The sequence below is a fragment of the Fukomys damarensis genome, unplaced genomic scaffold (assembly GCF_012274545.1).
Source record: "Fukomys damarensis isolate Sample0158 unplaced genomic scaffold, DMR_v1.0_HiC HiC_scaffold_27, whole genome shotgun sequence".
Lineage (NCBI taxonomy): Eukaryota > Metazoa > Chordata > Mammalia > Rodentia > Bathyergidae > Fukomys > Fukomys damarensis.
Genome location: NW_022900939.1, coordinates 41,869,795 through 41,892,999, shown reverse-complemented (window position 1 = coordinate 41,892,999; position 23,205 = coordinate 41,869,795). Strand labels below are relative to the sequence as shown.

The 23,205-nt window shown below is 38.5% G+C and overlaps 1 protein-coding gene across 2 annotated transcripts in view; it reads left to right on the top strand.

The window, feature by feature from the left end:
- Positions 1-23,205, top strand: part of Adgrb3 (adhesion G protein-coupled receptor B3) — a 665,862-nt gene that overhangs the window by 588,361 nt on the left and 54,296 nt on the right. For both annotated transcript variants that reach the window (XM_010617866.3, XM_010617865.3), the window contains exons 19-20: positions 20,524-20,674; positions 23,125-23,194. In XM_010617866.3, the coding sequence (XP_010616168.1) occupies positions 20,524-20,674; positions 23,125-23,194 (221 nt within the window). The remainder of the gene's footprint in view (positions 1-20,523; positions 20,675-23,124; positions 23,195-23,205) is intronic.

Sequence of the window (23,205 nt, the reverse complement as noted above, 5' to 3'; positions counted from 1 at the left end):
TTGCCGTGCAACACATAATTTCCTTTTTAAAATCAGAGACCAACGTGATCTTTTGTTTTGCCTTTCACCTACAGTCTCTGGGCTTTGCTATATAGAACAATTGCTTCTTCCTACTCCTGGATTCGTTACATTGAGAGCTTGTGTGCTAGGCACAATTAAAATGCAAAGAACTGATGTGGAAGTAGCCGGTTTTCAGGAAGGTTAGGTAATCTGGATAGATCAGAAAAAATGTCTGAGTCCTTAATTTACCCGTTCATTCATTCATTCATTGATTCATTCAGCACTGAGGTATTTCGAATGCTGAGCACAGTTTGGGCTGAGGGCTCAGTTCTGGTCTGCAGCGGAGAGCGGCACCACTGACACCCAGTGAGAGTCTGCCTTTGTTACTTATACCCGGATGTGTATGCGGCGCGGAACAGAGGGTGTGAGCAGCCGAGTAACACACTGCGGTGACACCGTGGGAAAGGTGCTAGCAGTGCTCCTGGCAAACAGGGCCCGGCGGAATGAGGGAAGAACGTGGAGCCCACGCGAGATTTCCCAGAGCACCCATCAGACTTGTTTCTGCTTACCTGCAGACTGTGTTTGCTTATAATAGCGCGGTAGCCTCCTACTTACCAGGGTTCCTGCAGCTCCCTGTTTGCTCGCCTGCTCCTCGCCGCTTTCGGTGTTTTGTGCTTACGACATTGTAGTAGCTACATTTGCAAATATTACTTTTTTTTTCATGCTTCCACAATTACGCTTACATTATTTCTAATTCAAACGCCAGTACTATGAGAGAGTCGGGAGTATATCAAAAGGCATTCAGTTTGGGTCCTGGGTCTGCTCCTGTGGGAGGACGTTGGGGAAGGTACTCAGTCTCCCCAAGAATGTTTTCCGCATCAGTGAATTCAAAACTTCATGCAGAGTCAGCCAAAAGACTGGGTATACACTTCAGGAAAAGAAAAACTTGTATAAATATTTTATTACTAAATTTATTGAGGTATCATGCGATTAATACAGGTTACCTCTGGTCTCTCTCACTACAAAAGGTCCTCAGAGTAGTGGCCAGGAGCTTCCACACTTTTATCATTTTCCTTTTTCAGGAGTGTGTATATATTTTTGGTGGACTCTCTGTGTAAATATATATTTTTGGTACTTTTTTTCTTATTGAGCAAGAATCAAATTAGCTAATAGGTATTAAAGAACCATAGAAAACCCACCACACAAATATCATTAATTGCTTAGTGAAGGACGTTTTGGGATTCAGGAAGATATGGGTCAAAGTTTATTAAATAAAATCTAACTATTTTGATTACTTCAGGGCTTGGCAAATGAATGCAATTTGTTTCAGTTGGTTCATCAATTTCATTTACTCAGGCATCACACACACACACATGTAATTGTAATCACATAAGAGCAAGATAATACGTGTTTTGTATGTATTGATAACAGATGTACAATTTAGGGCTAACTTCTACTCTGAGTTATAGAAAATCCAAGGGCTGGGGGATTTAGCTCAGTGGATCCGCCGCCTGCCTCATGAGTGGAAGGACCCATGTTCCATCCCTGGTACCAAAAACAAAACAAAACAAAACAAACAAAAAATAGATAATCCCAAATAGGAATAACACAGAGATGTTTGTTGCTTTCTGTCATAAGTACAGATAGTTCCATGATCCCCGGAGATGCATTCCCCTACAACTATTTTTTCTTCCACACTAAATCGGCAGTTTGCACCTTGAGGTTCAAGACAGCTGCTCCAACTCCCACCATCATATTCCAGCTGATACCAAAGAGGAAAATAGAGATGCCTACACCCCAAGTTTACATGCTGTTCTTGTTATCTTCCACTGATAAGAGTCTAATCAGATGACATTAACTGAAAGAAAGAATGGGAAATTCGGGTTTCATTACAGGGTCCTGGTGCTTTTAAGATGCTGTTAGGAGAACAAGAAAAGAACAAATACTGGGGGAAGATGGTCATCTCCATAACAACAGTGAAGGGAGGTCTCCCAATGGTCTGTCAGCAGGAGCATCAACGTCCAGACCAGAACCCTCTTTGAAATTATTAGTAAGCGTGATTCTCTTTTCACACAAGAAGCATTTCCTCAGTAAGTTCAGATGCCAACTATTCCAGTGGACAGAATGGAGGGAAACAAATTCCTTCCTCTTAGAATCTACAACCTATGAATTAGGACTAAACATACAAATTTGCATCAGATAACATGATGACATAAGAGAAAGAATTTTGAATTTATGGGAGGAAGAGAAGATGTGGTGTTCTTCTGAGATGTAATCATAATTTGCTGTAGTCAAGCATTAAATGGTATCCTAGAAACACGGAAGAATATGTGTTTTTCTCTCAAACTACTTCATTTACTACAAGCGAATATTTCACGCATTGAGACACTAATTGACAAGCGAACGTGAATCACAGTGTGATTTATCCTAGAAACATACACTTGGTGTATTCAGACTGAATTGAATAGCATAGAAGAGAAGGTACTTAGACTGCATTCACTCAAAATTAGGTCTGTTGGGAAGAGTTCCGTTATTTCTCCTATCTGCTTCAACAGAGGTGAGGAGCTTCCGGAGTTCGTATGGAGACTTCGGGTCGCGGTAGGAGAACAGGTTGCTGGATGTAATTGGATTCTCTTTCTTCTCTCTCTCCTGCTCCAGGGCTTGGACTGCTGCCACTCCTCTCCTGGGAAGGCAGAAATGTATGGAAAGAATAGAAAGAGGGAAGGGGGAGGCGGGTGCGAACACTCTGCACCCACACAAAGTGAGGACAATGAAATTACAGCTCTGCAGTTAGACCAGGAGCACATTTTCCCTCCTTCTCCACCCCGCTCCACCTTCTGCCCTCCAACCTAGGGCCAGCTCTCCCTCTCTCTTTTCACTTTAATGCTTACGGGTGAAAATGGAGGGAGTTTCTCAGCTCCTCCATGTTATTTCCAACTATATAATTTAAAGTCATGATACAGGAACAGAAGACTATACTTAAGTATTTGTAAGATCTATTTTTGACTTCATGGTCTTTGGGATTTTGTTTCTCTTCTCTTTTTGATACTTTGTCCTGTTCTGGTTTCAAATAAACACATAAAATATGATAAGGGGAAACCATACAATACGAAACATGTCATACTGAATTTAAAGTAGGTTATTAATGAAGCCAACACTGTGATCCAACTCTCAGCACTATAAATAAATGTACAGGTCATAGTGTAGTACACTGCTAATTTTTCTTTTTTTGAAACAAAAAGTAAAATGATGCTTAATTCCTTTCCTCTTTTCAATCAACTTTTTGCTAATCCCTTTTAAGCTCCAGGCCTGAGATATAGTAATAAAATTTTGTTATATTACATATTGATCAAAGGAATTAAGTATTTTTAATTCATTAGTTTTACTGTCACATTTTGGGTGTACAATATGATGACATTCGTCATTGGGAATTTGTATATGATTCTTATTTTGTCCCCATCCCCCTGCCCTCCCTTCAACCCCTCCATCCCTATTTACAAAGATTTTATTTCCATTTTTTTCCTTTTCTCATATTTTTTCCTTTCCTGTCTTTCCTTTCCCCTCCCCTTCCACTACCCCTTCCTCTTTGGACCTTTTCTTCCTTTCTCACATTACCTATTACATATTTTGATCCTTCTTTACACTTTCAGTTTCTCACACCAGAGAAACTATTCAGTATTTACACACGTGTGTCCTATTTATTTCACGTAAGAGTATGGCCTTAATGTACATCCATTTAGCTATAAATGTCTCTAGTTTCTCATTCTTTATGGCTGAATAATACTCCATTTTATTTATTTTTTTAAATCTATCTTCTTTATCCAGTCTCCAGTTGATGGGCATTTGGGCTATTTCCAAGATTTAGCTATTACAAATTGTGCTGCTGTAAACATAGGTGCACATATATCGCTGTGGTACAATGCTTTTAATTCTTTTAGGAAGGTAGCCAGCAGGGGAATAGCTGGGTCAAATAAGACTTCTAATCTTCATGTTTTGAGGAATCTCCACACACTGATTTCCACAGTGGTTGCATCAGTCTACACTCCCACCAACAGTGGAGCAGGGTTCCTCTTTCCCCACAGCGTCACCAACATTTGTTAAGGGTTGGCTTCTTGATAGCAGCCGTTGTTTTTTTAGTGAGGTAGAATCTCAGCATTGTTTTCGTTTGCTCTGGAATGATCAGCAATGATGAATATTTCTATTTGCTATTTCTACTTTGAGAAATATTTGTTCATTTTAGATACCCATTTTTGCATTGGAAATTTAAATTTGGAAGGTCTGACTTTTTTAACTTCTTTATATATTCTAGATAGTAGACCTTTATCTGAGGAACAGCTGGTAAAAAATTTTTCTCACATTGTGGGTTGTCTCTTCACACTGTTGTTGGTTTCTTTTGAAGTGCAGAAACTTTTCAATAAGATGAAATACCAGTTGATTCTTTGTGCTAGTTCACTTACAACTGAGGTTTTGTTCATAAAGTCTTTTCCTGTGCAATGTCTTCAAAAGTCCTACCTAACCTCTCTTCCACCAGATTTAGTGTTTCTGTTTTAATATTTAGATCTTTGATCTATTTCAATTTTAATTTAATGCATGGTGAGAGATACAGGTCTAGTTTTAATCTTTGGCACCATTTATTAAAATTTTTCTTCCAGTGAAGGTGTTTGGCTCCTTTGTCAAAGATGAGGTGGCTGGGTATGTCTGAACTTGTTTCTGCACCTTCAAATCTGTTCCACTGATCCTTCAGTCTGTTTTTTGTTTATTCATTTTCCATTACCATGCTGTTTTTATTGCAGTAGCATTGTAGTATAGTTTTAAATTAGAGATCGTGATACTTCCTACCTTGTCTTTGTTACCTAGAATTACTTTTGCTATTTTAGATCTCTTCTGGTTCCAAATGAATTTTTGGATTATTTTCTCAAGTTCCGTGAAATATGCTGTTAGAATTTCAATTGGGTTTGCTTTGAATCTATATAGTAGTTCTGGACGTATGGCCATTTTCACTATATTGGTTCTTCCTACTCAGGAGCAAGGGATGTCTTTTCATTTTCTGATATCCTCTTTGATCTCTCGTTTAGAATGCTGTAGTTTTCAGAGTAGAGGTCTTTTATTTCTTTTGCTAGATTAATTCCTCAGTATTTCATTTTTTTGGATACTATTGGGAAAGGAGTTGTTTCTCCAGTTTCTCTCTCAGTGAATCTGTTGTTCATTTACAGAAAGGCTATTGATTTTTGTTTATTGACCTTGTGTCCAGCTACTGTACTGAATTTGGTTACTAAGTGTAGAAGACTTTTGTGGAGTTCTTGGGATCTTCTATATAAGGTATCATGTCATCTGCAAATAATGACAATTTAACTTCTTTATTTCTATCTTTATTCCTTTTCTTTCTTTTGTCTCTTTTGTCTAATTGCTATAGCTAATGTTTCCAGAACTATATTGAACAGGAATAGTGATAGTGGACATCCTTGTCTCTTTTCTTGTCTCTTTAGCCTGAAGGTTTTCAGATTTTGACCATTTAGTATGATATTAGCTGTTGATTTTTCATAGATAGCTTATATCAGATTTAGGTAGAGACCATCTATTCCAATTTTTAGAAGGTTTTTATCATGTATGCATGTCAGATTTTGTTGAATGCTTTTTATGTATTGAGATGATCATATGGCTTTTGTCCTTGGCTCTATCAATATAATGTACTACATTTATTAATTTATGTATGTTGAACCATCTCTGCATCCCTGGGATGAATCTCACTTGGTCAGGGCATATGATCTTGATGATCTTCTGCATTCTGTTTACCAGTACCTTATTGAGGATTTTTACTTCTATGTTCATTAGGGAGATTGACCTATATTTCTCTTCTTCAGTTAGGTCTTTCACTGCTTTTGGGATCCAGGTGATACTTGCTTCCAGGAATGAATTTGGCAGTGTTGCTTCTCTTTCAATTTTATTAAAGAATTTAAACAGTAGTTTAAACAGTTTAAACAATAGTTCTCTAAATGTCTTGTAGAATTCAGCAAGAAGCCATCAAGACCTGGCCTTTTCCTTGTAGTCAAGTTTTTTATTAATTTTTCAATTTTGTTAATTGAGATTGGGTTGTTTAGAATTTTTAGGTCTTCTCGTTCAACTTTGGTTATTCATATGTACCTAGATAACTGCATATTTCTTCTGTGTTTTCCATCTTATTGTCATATAGGTTTTCAAAGTAGGTATTGATTGATGATCCTCTGGATTTCTATTAGGTCTGTTGTAATTTCACCGTTTTCATTCCTAATTGCATGGATTTAGGCCTCTTCTTTCCCTTTCTTGTTAAGGTTGGCTGAGGGTTTGTCAATTTTTTATTCTTTCAAAGAACCAACTCTTTGCTTCATTGATTTTTTTTGTATTGTTCTCTTAGTCTCCATTGCATTGATTTCTACTCTGATCTTTATAATTTCCTCCTTTGTATGAGCTTTGAGTTTATCTTGCTCTTCTTTTGCTAAAAAGCTTGAGTTTCAGCATTAGGTTATTTGCACTTGCTCTGTTTTCCTAATATGGGTATGCAGGTGTTACAAATTTCCCTCATAAGAGTGCTTTCATAATGTCTCATATAAATTCCAATATGTTGTACTGGCATTGTTGTTTAATTGTAGAAACTGTCTAATTTCTTCTTCAATTTCTTTTGTGACCCATTGGTTGCTCAGGAGTGTGTTGTTCAATTTCCAAGTGTTTATGGAATTCTTGTGGTTTCTTTTGCTATTGATCTCCAATTTCATCTCACTATGGTCTGACAATATACAGGGGATAACTTCAATTTCTTTGCATTTACTAAACATGTTCTATAAGCAAGTATGTGGTCTGTTTTGGTAAACAACCAACATGCAGCTGAAAAGAATGTGTATTTTGTCTTTGTGGGGTGGAACACTCTGTAAACATCTGTTAAGCCTTGTGTTCAAGAGTTTGGATGAGTTCTAGTATTTAGTTGTTGATTTTTTTTTGGTCTAGTTGAACTGTACTTGTGATAGTGAGGTGTTGAGCTCCCCCACTACTATTGTATTAGTGATTATTTGATTTTTTTCATGTCTGTTAGTATTTGTTTTATATAGTTGGGTGCACTAGTATTTGGTGTGTATATATTTATGATTGTCATATCTTCCTCTTGGATTGTTCCCTTTACAAGGCTGTATGTCCTTCTTTGTCTCTGTTAATTAGTGTTGGTTTGAAATCCATTTGATCTGCAAAGAGGATACCTACTCCTGCTTTGGTTCGGGTTTCTACCTCATGGATTATTGTTTTCCACCCTTTCACTTTCAGTCTATGAGTTTCTTTTTTAATTAAGTGAGTTTTTTGTATGTAGCATATTTTGGATCTTGCTTTTTGACATATTCTGCCAGTCTATTTCTTTTGATTGGTGAATTGAGACCGTTAATATCAATGGTTATAACTGATATGTATTGACTTATTCTTCTCATGATCTTTTCCTCTTTTCAGATCCCCACCCACCCTGTGCATTTAATTTCTTGTCTTGCCTGATGGATTCATTCTTTTGGGATTTGTGGGGTTATGACCTTCATTGTCTTTGACTAGGATGTTGTTTAGAATGTTTTGGAGTGCTGGTTTTGTATTCATGAAATTTCTCAGGTGCTCTTTATCATAGAAGTATCTTATTTCCCAATCAATTTTAAAAGATAGTTTTGCAGGATACATCAATCTAGGTTGGAGGTTGTTTTCTGTTAGCGCTTGAAATATCTCATTCCAGGCTCTCCTTGACCTGAGGGTTTGTGTTGAGGAGACTGCTGTGACTCTGGTGGGCTTTCCTTTTTATATGAATTGTTCCTTTTCTCTAACTCTTTGTGATATTTTGTTCTTTGGTTTCTAGAATCTTGACTATTATATGCCTAGGTATATGTTTTTTGATCATGGCTAGTTGAAGTCCTATTTGCCTCACTTATCTGTATGTCAGATTCTTTTCCCCTGCTTGGGAGGTTTTCTGCCATTATTTCTGTAAAGTTTTATTTGTGTTTTTTGTGTGCGTGCGTTTTGTTTTGTTTGTTTGTTTGTTTGTTTTGGTTATTTGCACTATCTCCTGTTTCTTCATTGACTCTAGTGAATTTTATGTTATTCTTCTTTGCATCATGTAGCAGCTGCTGGATTGCTTCTTGTAGTTCCTTGCTATTTTTAAGAAATCTTTCTTTTCCTGGTCATAAATCACAATCCTGTCTTTATATCTGATATTCTGTCCTCACATTGTCTCATTCTGCTGCGTAACTTTCAGTGGAAGTTTTTATTCTCCTATATATAGTTCTATGGATTTCATTTCTTTCTTTTGCTGGAATTCCATCATGTTCTTGAACTCCTCTATTTTTTTTAACTCCTATTTTTATCTGTGTTCCACTCTAGAGTTATTAATCATGTCTTTCACTATGGGCACCATCTCTGTTGTTATATGAGAAATTATTTCTGATTTTATTTTTTCCAGATCCTCTTTTGATGCCAGTTCAGGGAGTCCAGGTGGTTGAGTTTCAGACTGTTCTATCTCCTTGCCCCTTGGAGTTGCCTTTGGTGATCTGGAAGTCTGGTTTGGAGTAATGTTTAGATGTCTTCTCATTTTTATTTTGTTTGTTTTTGTTGTTTATGTTAATTTGGATTGCTGTTTGTAAATTGCTTGTTGTGAGTATCTTTATTACTAGTATTTAGAGCCCTTAGACAATGGCTACTTGGATTGTCTTCCAGGTTTAGTTGGCCTCTGGGTTTTGAGTCTATAATATCCCTTAGGTAATCTCAGTGTTGGTGTGCCAGGAAGTACAACTGACTAGAATAACCACATCTCTGTGGCCAAAGTAATACATTCAGCATCAACAATAGTATCAGACACAGCCTAGAAAATGACAAAGTATGCTATTAATCTACCACCTTTGACTGCTTGAACCAGATTTGTTATATATCAAAATCTAGAACCAACCAGAAATATATTTGCAGTCAATAGGCCCTTCACTATAGTGAATTTGTCCTCTTGGGAGTTTTAGAAGGAATTAGGAGGGTAGAGAAATAGAAGGAGAAGGAAAGCTTAGAAGCAAGGCTAGAGGACACAGGAAGATCATGTGAACTTTGGGAAACTGGTGAAAACAGAAGAAAAAGAGAAGGAAGGAACAAAACGAAGATCAGAATAAACTGACAGCAACTGAAAAATCAGAAACAGTATTCTCGCTCCTATAAAAATAAGAGCAGTTGAGAAAAAATAGAATAAAAACAGGAACAAAAAAGGTGAGAAATGAAGGAGAAAAGAAAAAAATAATGTCCCATTCAAGGTGTGTCTCTGTTGTTCCCGGTGGACAACATGGGTAGTGTACAGATCTGTGTCACCTGACCTTAGCAAGCCAGCCTTAGTGCAATGACAGTCAGGCTGGCTTCCGGCTGTCAGGCTGGAATTGAGCTCCCTGGCCTCCTCAGAGTTTGAACTCTGCACAGTTCTACTGCAGGTTTGAGCTGTCCTTCCCTAGCAACAAGTCTAGTTCTGGTAGGAGGTGCTGACCCCAACAACCCACCAACTACTGTGCCTTTACTGAGGTGACTCTTTGCTCTCGGTGGGCTTCAATTCTCAACAAACCTCAGAGGCTTTCTCTCTGCTGCTCACCACTGTGCCAATCCCTGGGCTCAGAGTGATGGATCCCTGCATCTTCTGGATCCCTGCACCATGCTGCTGTTGGGGTGGGTCTCTGGTTGGGGCCCAGGCACCCTTATTGGTACTGTCCAGGCAGGCCTTTGGCTTACCCAAAATAAAGTAACTTTTGGGCCAGGGATTTAACTCAGTGGTTCTTCTGCCTGCCTTGCAAGCAAGCACAAAGACCCAAGTTTGATCCCCTATACCCCCCCACCCCCAATTGAGTAACTTTTAAGAACCTGCTTTTTCAAAACAAAACTAAGCAAAGTAAATTTAGAATTGGAAGGGTTTTTACCTTCTTGACATTACATAGTCCAGTAATCCATTCTTTTTATTGGTACATTTAGGGATACAGTACAGTTACATTCATTGTTGGGATCATGTACCTTTACATGGCAAGTCTTGATTCTCATTTTTTTCCCCTTACCTCTGCCCTCCCTTCACCCCCTCATTCTAAGCCTACATATATGTCTTAACTGCTTGCTGATGATTTAATAGTTCCATTTAAAAATTTTTTTTGCTCTCATAATACATTCATAGCTTTCCCAATTCATAATTTTCTTTCTCAGTAAATATCTTGACCCAAAATGCCTCAAGGACAAAAACCTATTAAGATATGGTGAAGAAAAAGACCAGATAGAGTCTTTCTGAATGAAGCCATTCTTTCCCAATAAATGAGTATCTTCCAAAAAGATGTTTATAGTTATTACTTGTAAAAGTAATGCTACCAGAAATAATTCATCTTACCATCTCTTATTTTGATCCAACCTAGACTACAATATCCTGATCATAGTCATTTCTCCCTCATGCTGGGAAACTTAGAAGCTAGTCTGGTAGGTTTCCAAATTTCCTAAGGTAATTGTTTATTAAATAGATAGCAAGCAGTTTGAGATATATCTTCAGTCTTGCTTCAAAACAAGGGATTTGCTGCAGTGCAATTTCAGCATTTCTTATCCAGTGGACCAATATATTTATTTATCTCTGGCAATAGCCTGACTTGCTCCGAGTGAGCTGGTTTATCTCTTGTTGTATACTATAGCAAGGAGAATGTCACATATCATAGGAAGAAGATGGGACTAGGCACAGGGATGACTCATTAAAAGAAGAACCAAGAGAAAACCCCACACAGAAAAGTAGCAGAACAAGTATTTCTCTACCTTTACAGAGGACCAGAATCCATTGTCCCAGAGTTAGAAACAAATGTATACTGTAGGTCTTTCACTTTTCCAGCGGTAATAAGTGGATAAAAATGCATGATCAGTCAGTTTAACAGAGTTTTCAACACCTCCTGGCACTTCCAGGTTATTTGGCCTACCAGTTCTCACCAATCAAGAGAATTTCTAGTCTGTTCTTATGTACTCAAACCTCTGATGTCTCTCTTACATCTTTAGCTTTAACATCTGATCCAATTCCTAGTCCAAAAAATTTTTTTTGGTTATCTTCCCACTAGAAAGTATGCTAATATATCTACATCTGTACCTAAGCTTTTCTGTTTCAAAGCAAGGAGACACTGTCCTTTTATCTAAGGTCAACCCTTCTCATGTGCTTCGAGTTTTGTTTCCATCGCACTCCACACTTGACATGATCCATTCTTTCCTGACTTATCAGCTTCTCTCAGTTGATTAGATTCTTCACTTTATATTTGAACACACTTTAATATTTCTCATTGCAACACCCCCTTCTAATAATTATAAAACTACAGATAACGACAACTCATACTTATTAAGCACTTAGTATGTGCCAGATATATTTTAAGATCTTCCTTTCACTAACTTGTGGAAGGGAATGTATTAGTCAGCTTTCCTGTTGCTCGGACAAAATATCTGACACCTACAACTGAACACAAGAGAGGCGTTGTTGGCTCATGGTTTCAGAGGCTTCAGTACATGGCTGACCAGCTCAAAGGCAGAAACATCATGACAGAAGGACATGGCAGAACAAAGCTGCTGAGTCCATGGTGCCCCAGAAGTGAAGCAGAGTGCAGGGGAAGAGTTCCTTCAAGAGATGCCCTCAGAAGGCCCACTCCCAGTGACCCAGCTCCTACAGCTGGTCCCCACTCCCTGATGGCACATCAACTTTAAAGGTCAGTGCATGTCCAGTGAAGTCTCTTAATCCAGTCCAATAGACACTTAAGATTAACTGGCGTACAGAGGGGGCAGGAACATCTCACAGAGGCATACACTGCTCTGTACCTTCTGCCACTTCTGACAATGAAGATGAAGCCATCATTTAGGTAGTCTCGTATTACAGAAGCTGTGCAATATAAAGATCAATGTAAAAGATAGATGAGAGGAAACAGGGACAGATCTTTTGGGAATTCAAGGGGAGCTCAGGATGGAAGAAGGGAGAGGGGAGGAAAGGGAAGGGAAGGGAAAATAAAAAGAATTAAGATGTGCTATGTATGGGTACCAACTCCCCACAGTGAGTGTAATCGTTATGTACTGCAAACTTGTTAATTAAAAACAGATAGGTGATCTCACTGCACATCTTACTGTTTTCACTGAGTCTCGGGGATGCTGTGTGACACCTTCATCCAGGGACAAGGAAATGAAGGCAGTAGCATCAATATAGCATGATTAGGTGGTAATCCATCAGAACTGGTGCTTGACTCGATACAGGGATACGCCTTTCAGTTGGGAAGAAGGCTGTTCTTTCACAGTTGTATTCAGAGAATGAAGAGTCAGCTTGAGTAACAGGACAAAAATTTTGTTTGAGAATGTGTCACGCTTGGAATACCTGAAGTTGGATGGCTTGGAGACAAGAAAACAGGGATTTGTAAGACAGGAAAAAGTGGATCTGAACGATATCAGGATTGAAATTGTTTCCTTGGAGAACAGTTCCTTTGGCCTCTGTATAAATCCTCACACCCAAAGGTCCGTGGCAAGCCCGCAGATGGCATTAAGCATAACTGTGAGGTTATTGAACAACAGCAGGTGCTTTCTTGCAGGTATTTGTAGGAAGCAAGAACACAGGATAGGAATGACAGCCTTCTTTCCTACTACCTACCAAGGGCAGGATTACTATGCCATGGCTTTCACTGTTCAAAGTCATTCCTAAGATTAATCGTGCAGTTGTATTTCCATAGCGTGTCCTCCTATAAGGCAGACCATCAGTTCTAAGTGAAAATATGAAGCCATAGCAGGATGTTTCACATCTGTTACTCTTCCTATAACTTTAAGAAATGGCCAACTCTAGACAATCACTGTAAGAAACGGGCTGAAAACATGCATGAACATTCATTTTTGTTCATACTTTCAAGAACCCACCAAGAACTAGGAAATTTATTACTTCTTGTAACTTTTACAGTAATTCTACATAATAAATATGTTCACTCTCATCTTACAGGCCCAAAACCCAGGCTGTGAAATGTTAAGATGGGGCCTGTGAGAAGTTGGGGATTTTGTCTAAGCTGGACCATTCGGTAGCTCCATTGCCAGCTGGTGGCCTATGCCCATGGAAGTTGGTGATTCTTGACCCTGGATGACGTTAGAGTCACACAGAGAGCTTTCGCAGTTCTAATGCCTAGGGTCCTCCCCATGGAGATTGCACCATAACCTGGGAATGGGATAATAACACCAACAGATCCTCATTTTTGGAGCTGCCCCAGTGATACCAGTGTATAGCTAAGGTTGGGAAATCTCACCTTGCTACTGGAACCTGTGATCTTTTCACACCGTGCTGCCTCAGCATCAGGCATTGTTTTTAGAGACAGTATATATTCCAATATTTCGTTGAAATATTCTCATGACACTAACAGGGCAATGGATCCAACGTGACAAACAAAACAAATAAATAATCTTTTCTTGATAGAAAAGCATTATCTTCTACCACTTCCCAACTCAAGTAAAGACACAATTCCTAAGTCTAGAAATCCCAGGAACAGGCCTGCAGGTCCCGTCTGCTCCACTCCTCAGGAGTTGAAATCAACTTTACCCTTGCATCACTGTTCTGCCTGGCTTTCAGGGACAGTGCTGCTAAGCTAAGAAGGCACGGAGGTGCAAACCCACCGCTGCATTGCTTCCTCCATGGATAGAGAATACAGTGAGCATGAATTCTTAGCAGTATCTGCGAGCTCATAACACGTTTTAGAATTCCTAAATGATTAGTAAAGCTTTAGTTGAACTCTTGGCCTTGTTTAGCAAATGGCTTTATTTTTTATTTCGTTTTTACTAAAACTGTTATTTTCCAAAACCTGGAGATTGCAGTATATAATAAAGCATCTGCTGTGTATGGTGCACAAATGTTTGGATTCCCAAAGGACACGTTTCAAAAAAGCAGACTTTTCTTGTTATGTGTGACAGATTTTCCAAGGTTTTCAAATTATGAGCACGTTTTCTGCGAGATACATCTTTTTGACATCTGGGGAACAGATTTTTACCGCTGTTGACATCTATCTAGCATTAACTTTATTTTTAATAGTGCTCCTTTATTTAATATGAATTCACAGAATTCTAGCAAGCATGAGTTATTATTGCCTGAGATACTCGTATCTATTAACTAGATATCTTTCCTTCCCTGAGTTGTTTGGAGTCATGTATGACTTCATACTTGTAATTTCTTTTATTCAGAGCCAGTCTTGTAACAAAGATTTTGATTCAAATTTTTTAAAAGAGTGGTTTGAAAGAGATGATAATGCTGCTTCATCACAGCTTTGTGCTGTAACTCTTAAGCAACCACTGCAATTTGTGCTTAATGACAAACCAGGAGGTGTCAAGAGGAGGCTAACATTCTTTCTGTTATTGATATTGTCCATTACTCTCAAGAGGAAGGGTGCACAGGATATGTTTCTGTGTCTACGCGAGATATTTGTCAACTGTACAAATAGCATTGACCTGAAGGTGTAGCATGTCACTGCGGCTATTGAATAAGGGAAGTTGGATAAAGTGACATGAACGAAAAGCTCCTGATTGTATTTTTGATGTCATCAGCATTTTCATTTATTTTTTTTCTCTTCTGTATCGGGGACTGAACCAAGCACTCTAACACTGAGCAAGATCCCCCAATCATTTTTTTATTTTTTATTTTGGTCCAGGGTCTTACTAAGTGGATAAGTTGTACAGCCTGGACCCAAATTTAGGATCCTCTTGCCTCAGCCTCCCAGAGTGCTGGGATTAGACATGTGCCACCACGCCAGCAGCTCTTGTTTAATTTTATGACCTTGAGTTTGCAGTACTCACTGGATTTAATGATTCATCTTACCAAGATGCTCTACCCAGGTACCTCAGAATGTATCTGCAGAGGCTGGAGGCACCTGGAAATGGTGCATTTCTCTCTTTTAGTTGGTAGTTTAGGCAGGAAGGACTTCTCAATATAACTTTTGTCTGTCACAACATTATTTATCATTTATATACAAAATTGTTTCCAAAATAATTTGAAGCAACTTAAAAAAGTATGGTATGACTATATCAAGCATAATAGTAGGGCTGGGAATTTAGCTCAGTGGTTCCGATGCCTGCCTTGCAAGTGCAAGGTCCCGAGTTCAATCCCCGGTACCCAAAACAAACAAACCAAAAAAAGTTAACATTAGCAAAACCAGATTCCTTTGCACACAGGTAAACTGTCATAGTAAAAAGAGCACATGCTTCTAACTTTGCTACCTGTGTAACTGTAGGTTAGTTATTTAACTTTTCTGAGCTCCATTTCTTCCTCTGTAGAATATTTCCATTGTAGCATTTCTGCAAAATTGGTGTTATAAGGAAGAGCAGGTATTCAGTAGGTTGGTTTTTTTCATTGTCCCGTAAGGGCCAGCCAAATATCTTCACATATTTTTGTTTTACCAAATAAAAACTGAGTTCATATATTTGACCAAGTTCCTAATACGATTTTATTATAAACAGCTATGCTTTCTGGAGTGTGCACTGTGTGCAAATGTATGCATAACCTTTATTCAAATCACTTTTTAGAATCTGTCACCTTAATTTCATCCTCACACAGCTCATGTTTAACCTGTAAGGATAACCATCATCTCATCAGCATGCGATAGGAAGAGCTGCTTTTGAACTCACTCTGGTGATGTCAGGATTTGTTCGAATTACACCATCCATATAGCAGGACCTGCCCATGTCTCTCAAATACACTGTCCATTTCTCATATATGTTTTGTTCCATGTGACTAGCAATGGACTTCTAATCTATTCGCTATAGACAAATCAATGTGTGAATTGATGAAATCATCATAATAAATCAAACATGAACTGCTTTGTACGAGGAATTACTTTGTCTAGGATTGTAGAAATGTTGCTATAACTGCAAATAATTCTTAATTTCTCTATGTGTACTGCAATTAAGGTACATAGATATTGATAGTCCTGACCGCTTCTAAATAACATACTGAAGTGCTTCCTTTCGGTATTCTGTTCTTTCAATTTTTTAGTAAAAGCAAGTTTCTCCACCGTCTACAGTCCATTGAAGTTGGTTTTTTAATCTCATATATTTCCTGTAAAAAAAAAATTATTTTGGCTCTTTGAAATACTCGTGGGTTTTTTTCCCTCCATTTTCTATGGCTGAAAGCTGTTTCCCACATCCATTTTAATCTTAGTTTGATAGTTTATCTTCTGGTTTTCCAAATTTTTGCTTTATGTGCTATGAAAAGTTGTCACTGGTTTCATAGACAGTCACCACTTCTGAATCTCAGTGGGCTACGTGCATCTTCAGCGTCCCCCTTCACCACTGCCGGTGGTTTTTCCAGTATTAACATTATAATGTCTGATTTTTGTATATTAAAATTTGCTTGAAATGGCTACTTTCATCTCTTTATTCTCAGTGGTTCTGTATCATTGGATTTGAGGATTACTAACATTAGGTTTTTTTAATCCATCACAAAATTTTTACACTTTTAGCAAGTGAATTTGAAGAATTCCTACTTATTGTGATCTTGACTTGTCTGGAGTTATTTTGTTTTCTTATTTTTTCCTATTTATCATTTTTTCTAATTTGTTGCCCTTCTGATTTGTTATCACCTTTACACTCATAGATTTCTCTTCTCTCGGTTTTTTCTGTGATTTTACAAATACATTGTTAATGCTTTTCTTAGCTAATGACAACGTCTGTGTTCAAATGTGTTTTTCTATCATCTCTAGTGAATCAGGGTCTCTAATATCCTTGAGAACATACTTTTCTTTCCTGTGCCCTCTTCATCCTCCCATCTTTTCAGCCTCACTGACGTTATTTTTAACTTTATGTCCATGTGATTATATTTTTAAAAGGACAGATACATAGGTATGTGTAAACACAGTGAACGTTTGTTTGAAGCAATATATTTTATTACTTCACTCTTGGTCACTTCTTTTATTCCCTCTTCCTGGAGTTAGTCTTCTTATTAATGATGTGTATTCTAGCAGAGAGAATCTTGCTTCAAAGTTCCTTTCAGTTCTGAAAATACCTTTAATTCTTCCTCTCACTTGAATAATCATTGTCTGGGTGTAGAACTCTAACCTCAGAGTTATTTTCCTTTAGGATGTCGAGGGTATTTCACATCCCTTCTTGTGTCCTGGGTTGCTCTCAGGACTCCAATGTCACTGGGATTCTAATTTCTTTCTAAAGAATGTTACTCTTCATTTTGAAGGCTTTTCAGGTTTTTCTCCTTATTCTCAGTGTTCACAGATTTCATCATAGTATATGTAGGAGTCAACATGTGTGTCTGTATTGTGTGTGTGTGTGTGTGTGTGTGTGTGTGTGTTTCACCTTTAATCTATCCCAGAGCCAAGAAATTTTTAAAGTTCTGAGAAATTTTCCTGTGGTATTTTTTCAGCTGTTGTCTTTCCCTGCATTCCTCCATTTCCCCCTTGTGCCAGTACCATCAAGCCTATTTTAGATCTTCGTGTTACTCATGTGTCATCACTCTGTTATTTCCTCTGTCTTCCTCCTGCTCCCAGCACCTAGTGTCGGTGTCCTGTTTGTCTGCAGTCTCTTCTCATCTGCTTTTGGGCTTTGTGATATTTATCAGGCCTGTAGCTCATCACATCTTACACTACTCTTTGTCATTTATTGTAAGAAAGTCTCTGAGGACTTGAGGCCGAAGATGTACATGAGGATGGCAGGTAGAAGCAATGCAACATAAACCCATTTTCAAGTTGCATATTTTCCTGTAACACTCATCAGTTGTGACACAGAAAGGACCCAACAAGACTACACTGGGCCTGGGCACAGCAGGTAGAGCAGAAGAATTAGATGGTGAACTTGAAATGTTCGAGAGTCTCACACTGAGGGGAAGTCGAGAGCACACACAGAGTCCCGGAGAAAAAGCTGTAAAGCCCACATTCGTGCTGTTGGGCCAGGGGTGGCCATAACCAAGGAGGTGTCTGGAAATGGACCTGTTACAAAGGGAGAATGAGGGTTTGTGGCTGTAAGTGGAAAAGGCCCCACTGAGGGGAGATAGAAATGCTTGATCTTGGGCGGTTGTTGATGTGGGGTTTACTTTACATGAGGGAAGAAATCAAGCATCTGAAACCCAGATTAGAATGGGGCCTCTTGTGAAGCTGCCGTAACACATGTGGAAAGTAATAGAGGTCATTTGGAAATCACTGCATTACAAACAAATTCTTTTGCATTATTACAAATGAGTATATCTAACAGGTCAGAAGGAAATCAGTGTGTTTCCTTGTGGTAAGGGTTTAACTGTATATTGTTTAGATGATGATGTTGGACACTGCAGCTGCCTTTATTTCTTAGGATCATAGCTCTTGTTGCATTCTCCATAAGAGATTAGTTGTGTGAGTTTAAACCTACTGCAGTCCACGTACACTCTTCTTTTAGTTTGATAGGGCTTATTCCCAACTGGGAGAATTCTAGACATACGACTATTCATCTCGCCGTAGTACACACTACAGGCTGAAGAAAGAGGCCACCCTTCCTCAATTACAATACATTCTCCCCACGGGCTGTGGCCTCATTATTGTCCAGAGAGACACGACTTATTGAAATAAATGCCAGTGGTCCTGAATTTTATCTACTTCAGTTTTTATTAGTATTAAGGTAAGGGTCAGGGAGTCCCACAGTAACAAACATAATATAGAGAGAGCAAATATTAAAAACTTCTGTATTCATTTTTCTTATGAAATTTCAGTGTATCCAGCATTTAGGGTCTAACTTGTCAACACTTTTGCATTTTTCAATACAACACTTACTGATGGTTTAAAAATAGAACAGGAATAGCTTTGCAAGAACACACAATTGAGAGGAGACAAAGTAGTAGAAGGAAATGAAAGCTAAATCAGGAAGAATAACTGCTCTTCAAATAGAGCTGGAGAAGTTATCTTTGAGTTTCAGATTGGGACTATACACCAGGACAAGAGTAACAGTACCATTACAGGTCTTTGGAAAAAAGCCCCACACTCCCAAGTGCAGAATGAACCAGGACTGGTTAAAGCTACTGCATTTTTCCTGAGACAAGGGAAAGGGAAAGAGAAAGAAATGTGGCTTTGTCATACTGGAAGTTAACACGTTTGTGAGCGTAAACGTAGCGCTAGGTAGCACTAGGTAGATGTAAGTACTACGTGAAGTAAGGAATCACATGCTGAAGACTGGAAACATCTAGGCACGCACTGTTTATAAGAGTGAAAGTAAGAGTTACAGTTGGCTGAGCACAGGCTGTAGACCTAGCACAGTGGTGCACAGCTTCTACACATTTCCTGCCATCACTGACAGGATGAGCTAAACATGATACAGTAAAGGCCTTTGCATAGGATTAAAAGAAGTGGGGAACCAAGTTAACATCTTGTGAATTTCAGTAGAATAACTAAGATGAATAATTTGGGCCAAAAAATTCTATTAAGATTCTGCTTTGGTATTTGACTGGATTTGAAGCAGAAAGTTGGGAGTCGTTTTGGGTTTTTTGTTTTTTTTTTGTTTTTTTTTTTTTGGTTGTTGTTGATTTTGCAGTACCAGGGATCAAACTTAGGACCTTGTGCTTGCGAGGCAGGCACAGTGCCATGGAGCTAAATCCCCGGCCTGGGAATCGATATTTTTGTATATTTGATTAGGGTATTTATATATTATTTTTAGTTGTACTATCTTTGGCTGTTTTGAAATTTTGTAAACAGCATGACGGAGACTGACAAAACATCTTAGTTCTGTCGGTGGTTATAAAGACTTGCATTTGAGCAAGATTTCCACAAAGAAATTATAGCGGTGGTGAAGTAAGTGGCAGCTTTTACCGAGATGAAACTGCTGATCTTTGACAGACAAGGCACAACATTCAGAAGAATTCAGTTGCATGGAAAAAAACACAACAACTATGAAATCATGGCTATATATTGCAAGTGACTTCAAAATTACTTGATTAGGACACACAGTGCAATGTCATAACACTGAAGTAAAATATTGAGTTATTTAAAATACATATGTTATTTTAGTTCTAGGCTATTAGCCAAACTTCATTTTGTTCTTTGCTATTTCATCTTGAATACCACAAACATAAAAGTAAAATGATCTTTCCTTGCGAAAGGCTGTTGTGCTCACAAATATGATCTTAATATCTACACGGATAAAAAGCAAAAGAGAATCCTTGCATACAAAGGAAAGATAAAGAATGTTAGTCCAAGTAATTATCTAAGGTGCGTGTGCCTTAAGTTAAACCAAAGGAAGGACCATTCCCATAATTATATTTTAGGGGGAAAACCTCAGTAAAGCAGTAATTTTAATCTCTCTTGAGTCTAAACTTCTATTCTGGGCTCTGACAAAAGAAACTGGACGCACACGGAATTAGGATGCGCTTGTTTCTAGTGCAGACACGGTGTGCAGCTTAAAGACTATGGGGTGTCCAATTTCTGGAAGTATTATCTGGCACTGCGGAGAGGGAGATGTTGGAAGTAAAAAGGCAGAAGCCGCTACCCCCGAAGGACACAAGTCCCACCCAGGCTCAGTTTGAGTCTTCTTTGTTTATCTCCACAGAGCATCTGCACAACCACCACTGCGTGTTTGCACTTTTTCTTCCTGGCTTCCTTCTGCTGGGTCTTAACCGAGGCGTGGCAGTCCTACATGGCTGTGACCGGAAAAATCAGGACCCGCCTCATAAGGAAGCGCTTTCTGTGCCTTGGATGGGGTAAGCACACTAACAGAGCCTCGCATGCTGCTGTCCAGATGACTTTGAGCGTCCGTGTTACCGGGCATTAGGGAGTGGTCATCCCTGGACTTCTTCTGTGCAATTTGATATGTGAAGTAGGAATATATGAGAGTGGTTGTTTTTAAATGTTCATCCGTCATTTGTAATTTTTAAAAGGTTTGAATATTGAATGCCCACATAGAAACTCAGCTAACAGCCAACAGTGTCTGTGTGGTGGGAGAGGAAACCCAAGAAGTCTACAGAAAAACAGTGTATTCTCTCTTAATTCTTCCTGAAAATAGAAAGTGTCTTAAAAGTTCAAGACCAAAGAAGGATGGTTCATTAGGCATGTATTCATCTCTCCACCCAAAAAATTCTTTGAGGATTCTATTCTAGAAATCACAAAACAATAAAAGAATAAAGCCACTCACACCACAGAAAGCTACTTAGAGTGCAAGAGAAACGTTGTGTGTAGTCAGTGGGGTCCTCAAAAAGAGAAACAGAATTGCTGACAGTCTGAGAAGTAATTAATTCCTAGTCTGACTTTATTAGGAAAAGTTTCTCTCAAATTGCTTCATGACACTAGACTCCTCAAAGATCAATACTGTTCATAAGGCCAATTCTAATGGTGGCCTACTTAATTTAGAAGCCTAGTTTTCAGGGGGGAAAATGCCCAACTATTTTTATGCCTTGTCTTTGAGTTTCAGAAGACTCACACAATTAAACAACTGGGAAATGTTAGGCTGAATTCCAGACAAATGCTTACTGTATCAGAAGACAGGACTAGGATATTAGAGGGAACCTGAGAAATTACAGATAACTGGACTTGTTATGATACCAAAATAATTTATGTGAACAAAAGAGGATCAAGAGCACTTAAAGCTTATCCTCAAATTTCAATGAGTCTTCATATTTAGGGTATTAGGACTCTCTGCAGAGGCAGATGGGAAAGCAGGTAAGACGTCAAAGAGCGTTCTGCTTAGATTTTCATAAATTTTGTGCCCAGATTTCACCACAGAGGCCTTCTAAAGTTGAACAAGTATCCAATCAAAGAACACTTTGTCATGAATTAGTACTGTTGACCCAACAAATACAGGATGCGGGTCAAAGAACATATTTTTTAACAAAGAGTTAAGAGTGGCTATTTCCAAGATTAATAACTGCTTTATTTCATCTTGTTACTAAAGATATTGAAGAGAGGGTTTGGAGTTGCCCTGATAAATTAAAGCACTCTGGGTAGCAGAGTGAAATGGATGGACTAAATGGTGCCATGATTTGCAGTAGAGCAAGTGCAATGTAATGAAATTAGAAAAATAAAATCCAAATGGTATGAAATGAATTCCCTTAATCTTTCAGTTCTTACATAGGAGAAAGGTTCTTTTTCTAATGAATTTGGTTCAGTCAGTCCAACATGTCAACAAATGTCACGTGGGAGGAAGGATGGAGAGCTGGATAAGGAGAAGGCTGTATATTCAGTTTATATTCTATATATACACATATAGTCTCCAGTACTCGATTAAAAAGGCATGGCGGATCCTCTGGGACACTGTCCCGTGGTCCTTGTCACTAAACCTCATGAATGAATGTGACATCACTAGGGAAGGCTCAGAGGAGAAGAAGAAATGAGACTGGCAGTGGGGGTGGAAAAGAATGACTAAAGAATAGAATTTTTTTTTCTTGTTGAGTTTATCAGTACTTTTTAGGTATACAGTGCAGTTACATCCATCAAAAAAATAGATTTTTTAATCTGAAGAGGCAAACTTGATCTTCCTGAAGAGAAAGCATGACCAACACTAAAAAACAAACAAACAAACGAAAAACATAAACATCATAGATTAAACTAAACTCTGTTCAAAAATAGGGAAGTTCCATTAAACTTGGATGTGGTGTGATTCACATAAAGTAAAAGAAGTTGTAAGGTAAAACAGAGGTACAGATGCACAGGTAAGTGTATTCCTGTTCCTACATTCTTATGATTATGGGTAAATTAGAAAGAAAGGGTTAATTAATAAGATTCGTTTTTTCTATTATAAGCACAACTTGATATGGGTCCATGGGTTGCCAGCTTGTGTTCTACTGTGATACCCCATCACACTGAAACATCCAGTTTTTGCCTTTCTGATTTTATCACTTTAAAATTTTTTTATAGCAGTGTAAACTAGGAAAAAAAAATAACTTAAGAGACATACTAAATCTCTGCTATTAGTTCCCTTTAAACTCAAGTGAAATGTGGTTGTCACCTCCTTTAAACAGCACCTTGTTCAAAACCCAGCTTCGGCTCTTACTCTTTAGCACTTGGAATAAAGTTTGTAATGGACACATACTCTGTGAAGTGATTTGTCTGAAGGTAGTTGCTCTGAGTAAACGATCTGGCATTTCCCCTGGCTCTCCTTGGCCCAGGGTACATGGGTTCCGGCTGAGTACAAAGTGTGACCTTGCTTTTCTTGCAGGTTTACCGGCATTGGTGGTGGCCACCTCAGTGGGCTTCACCAGGACGAAAGGTTACGGCACTGACCACTAGTAAGTCCATC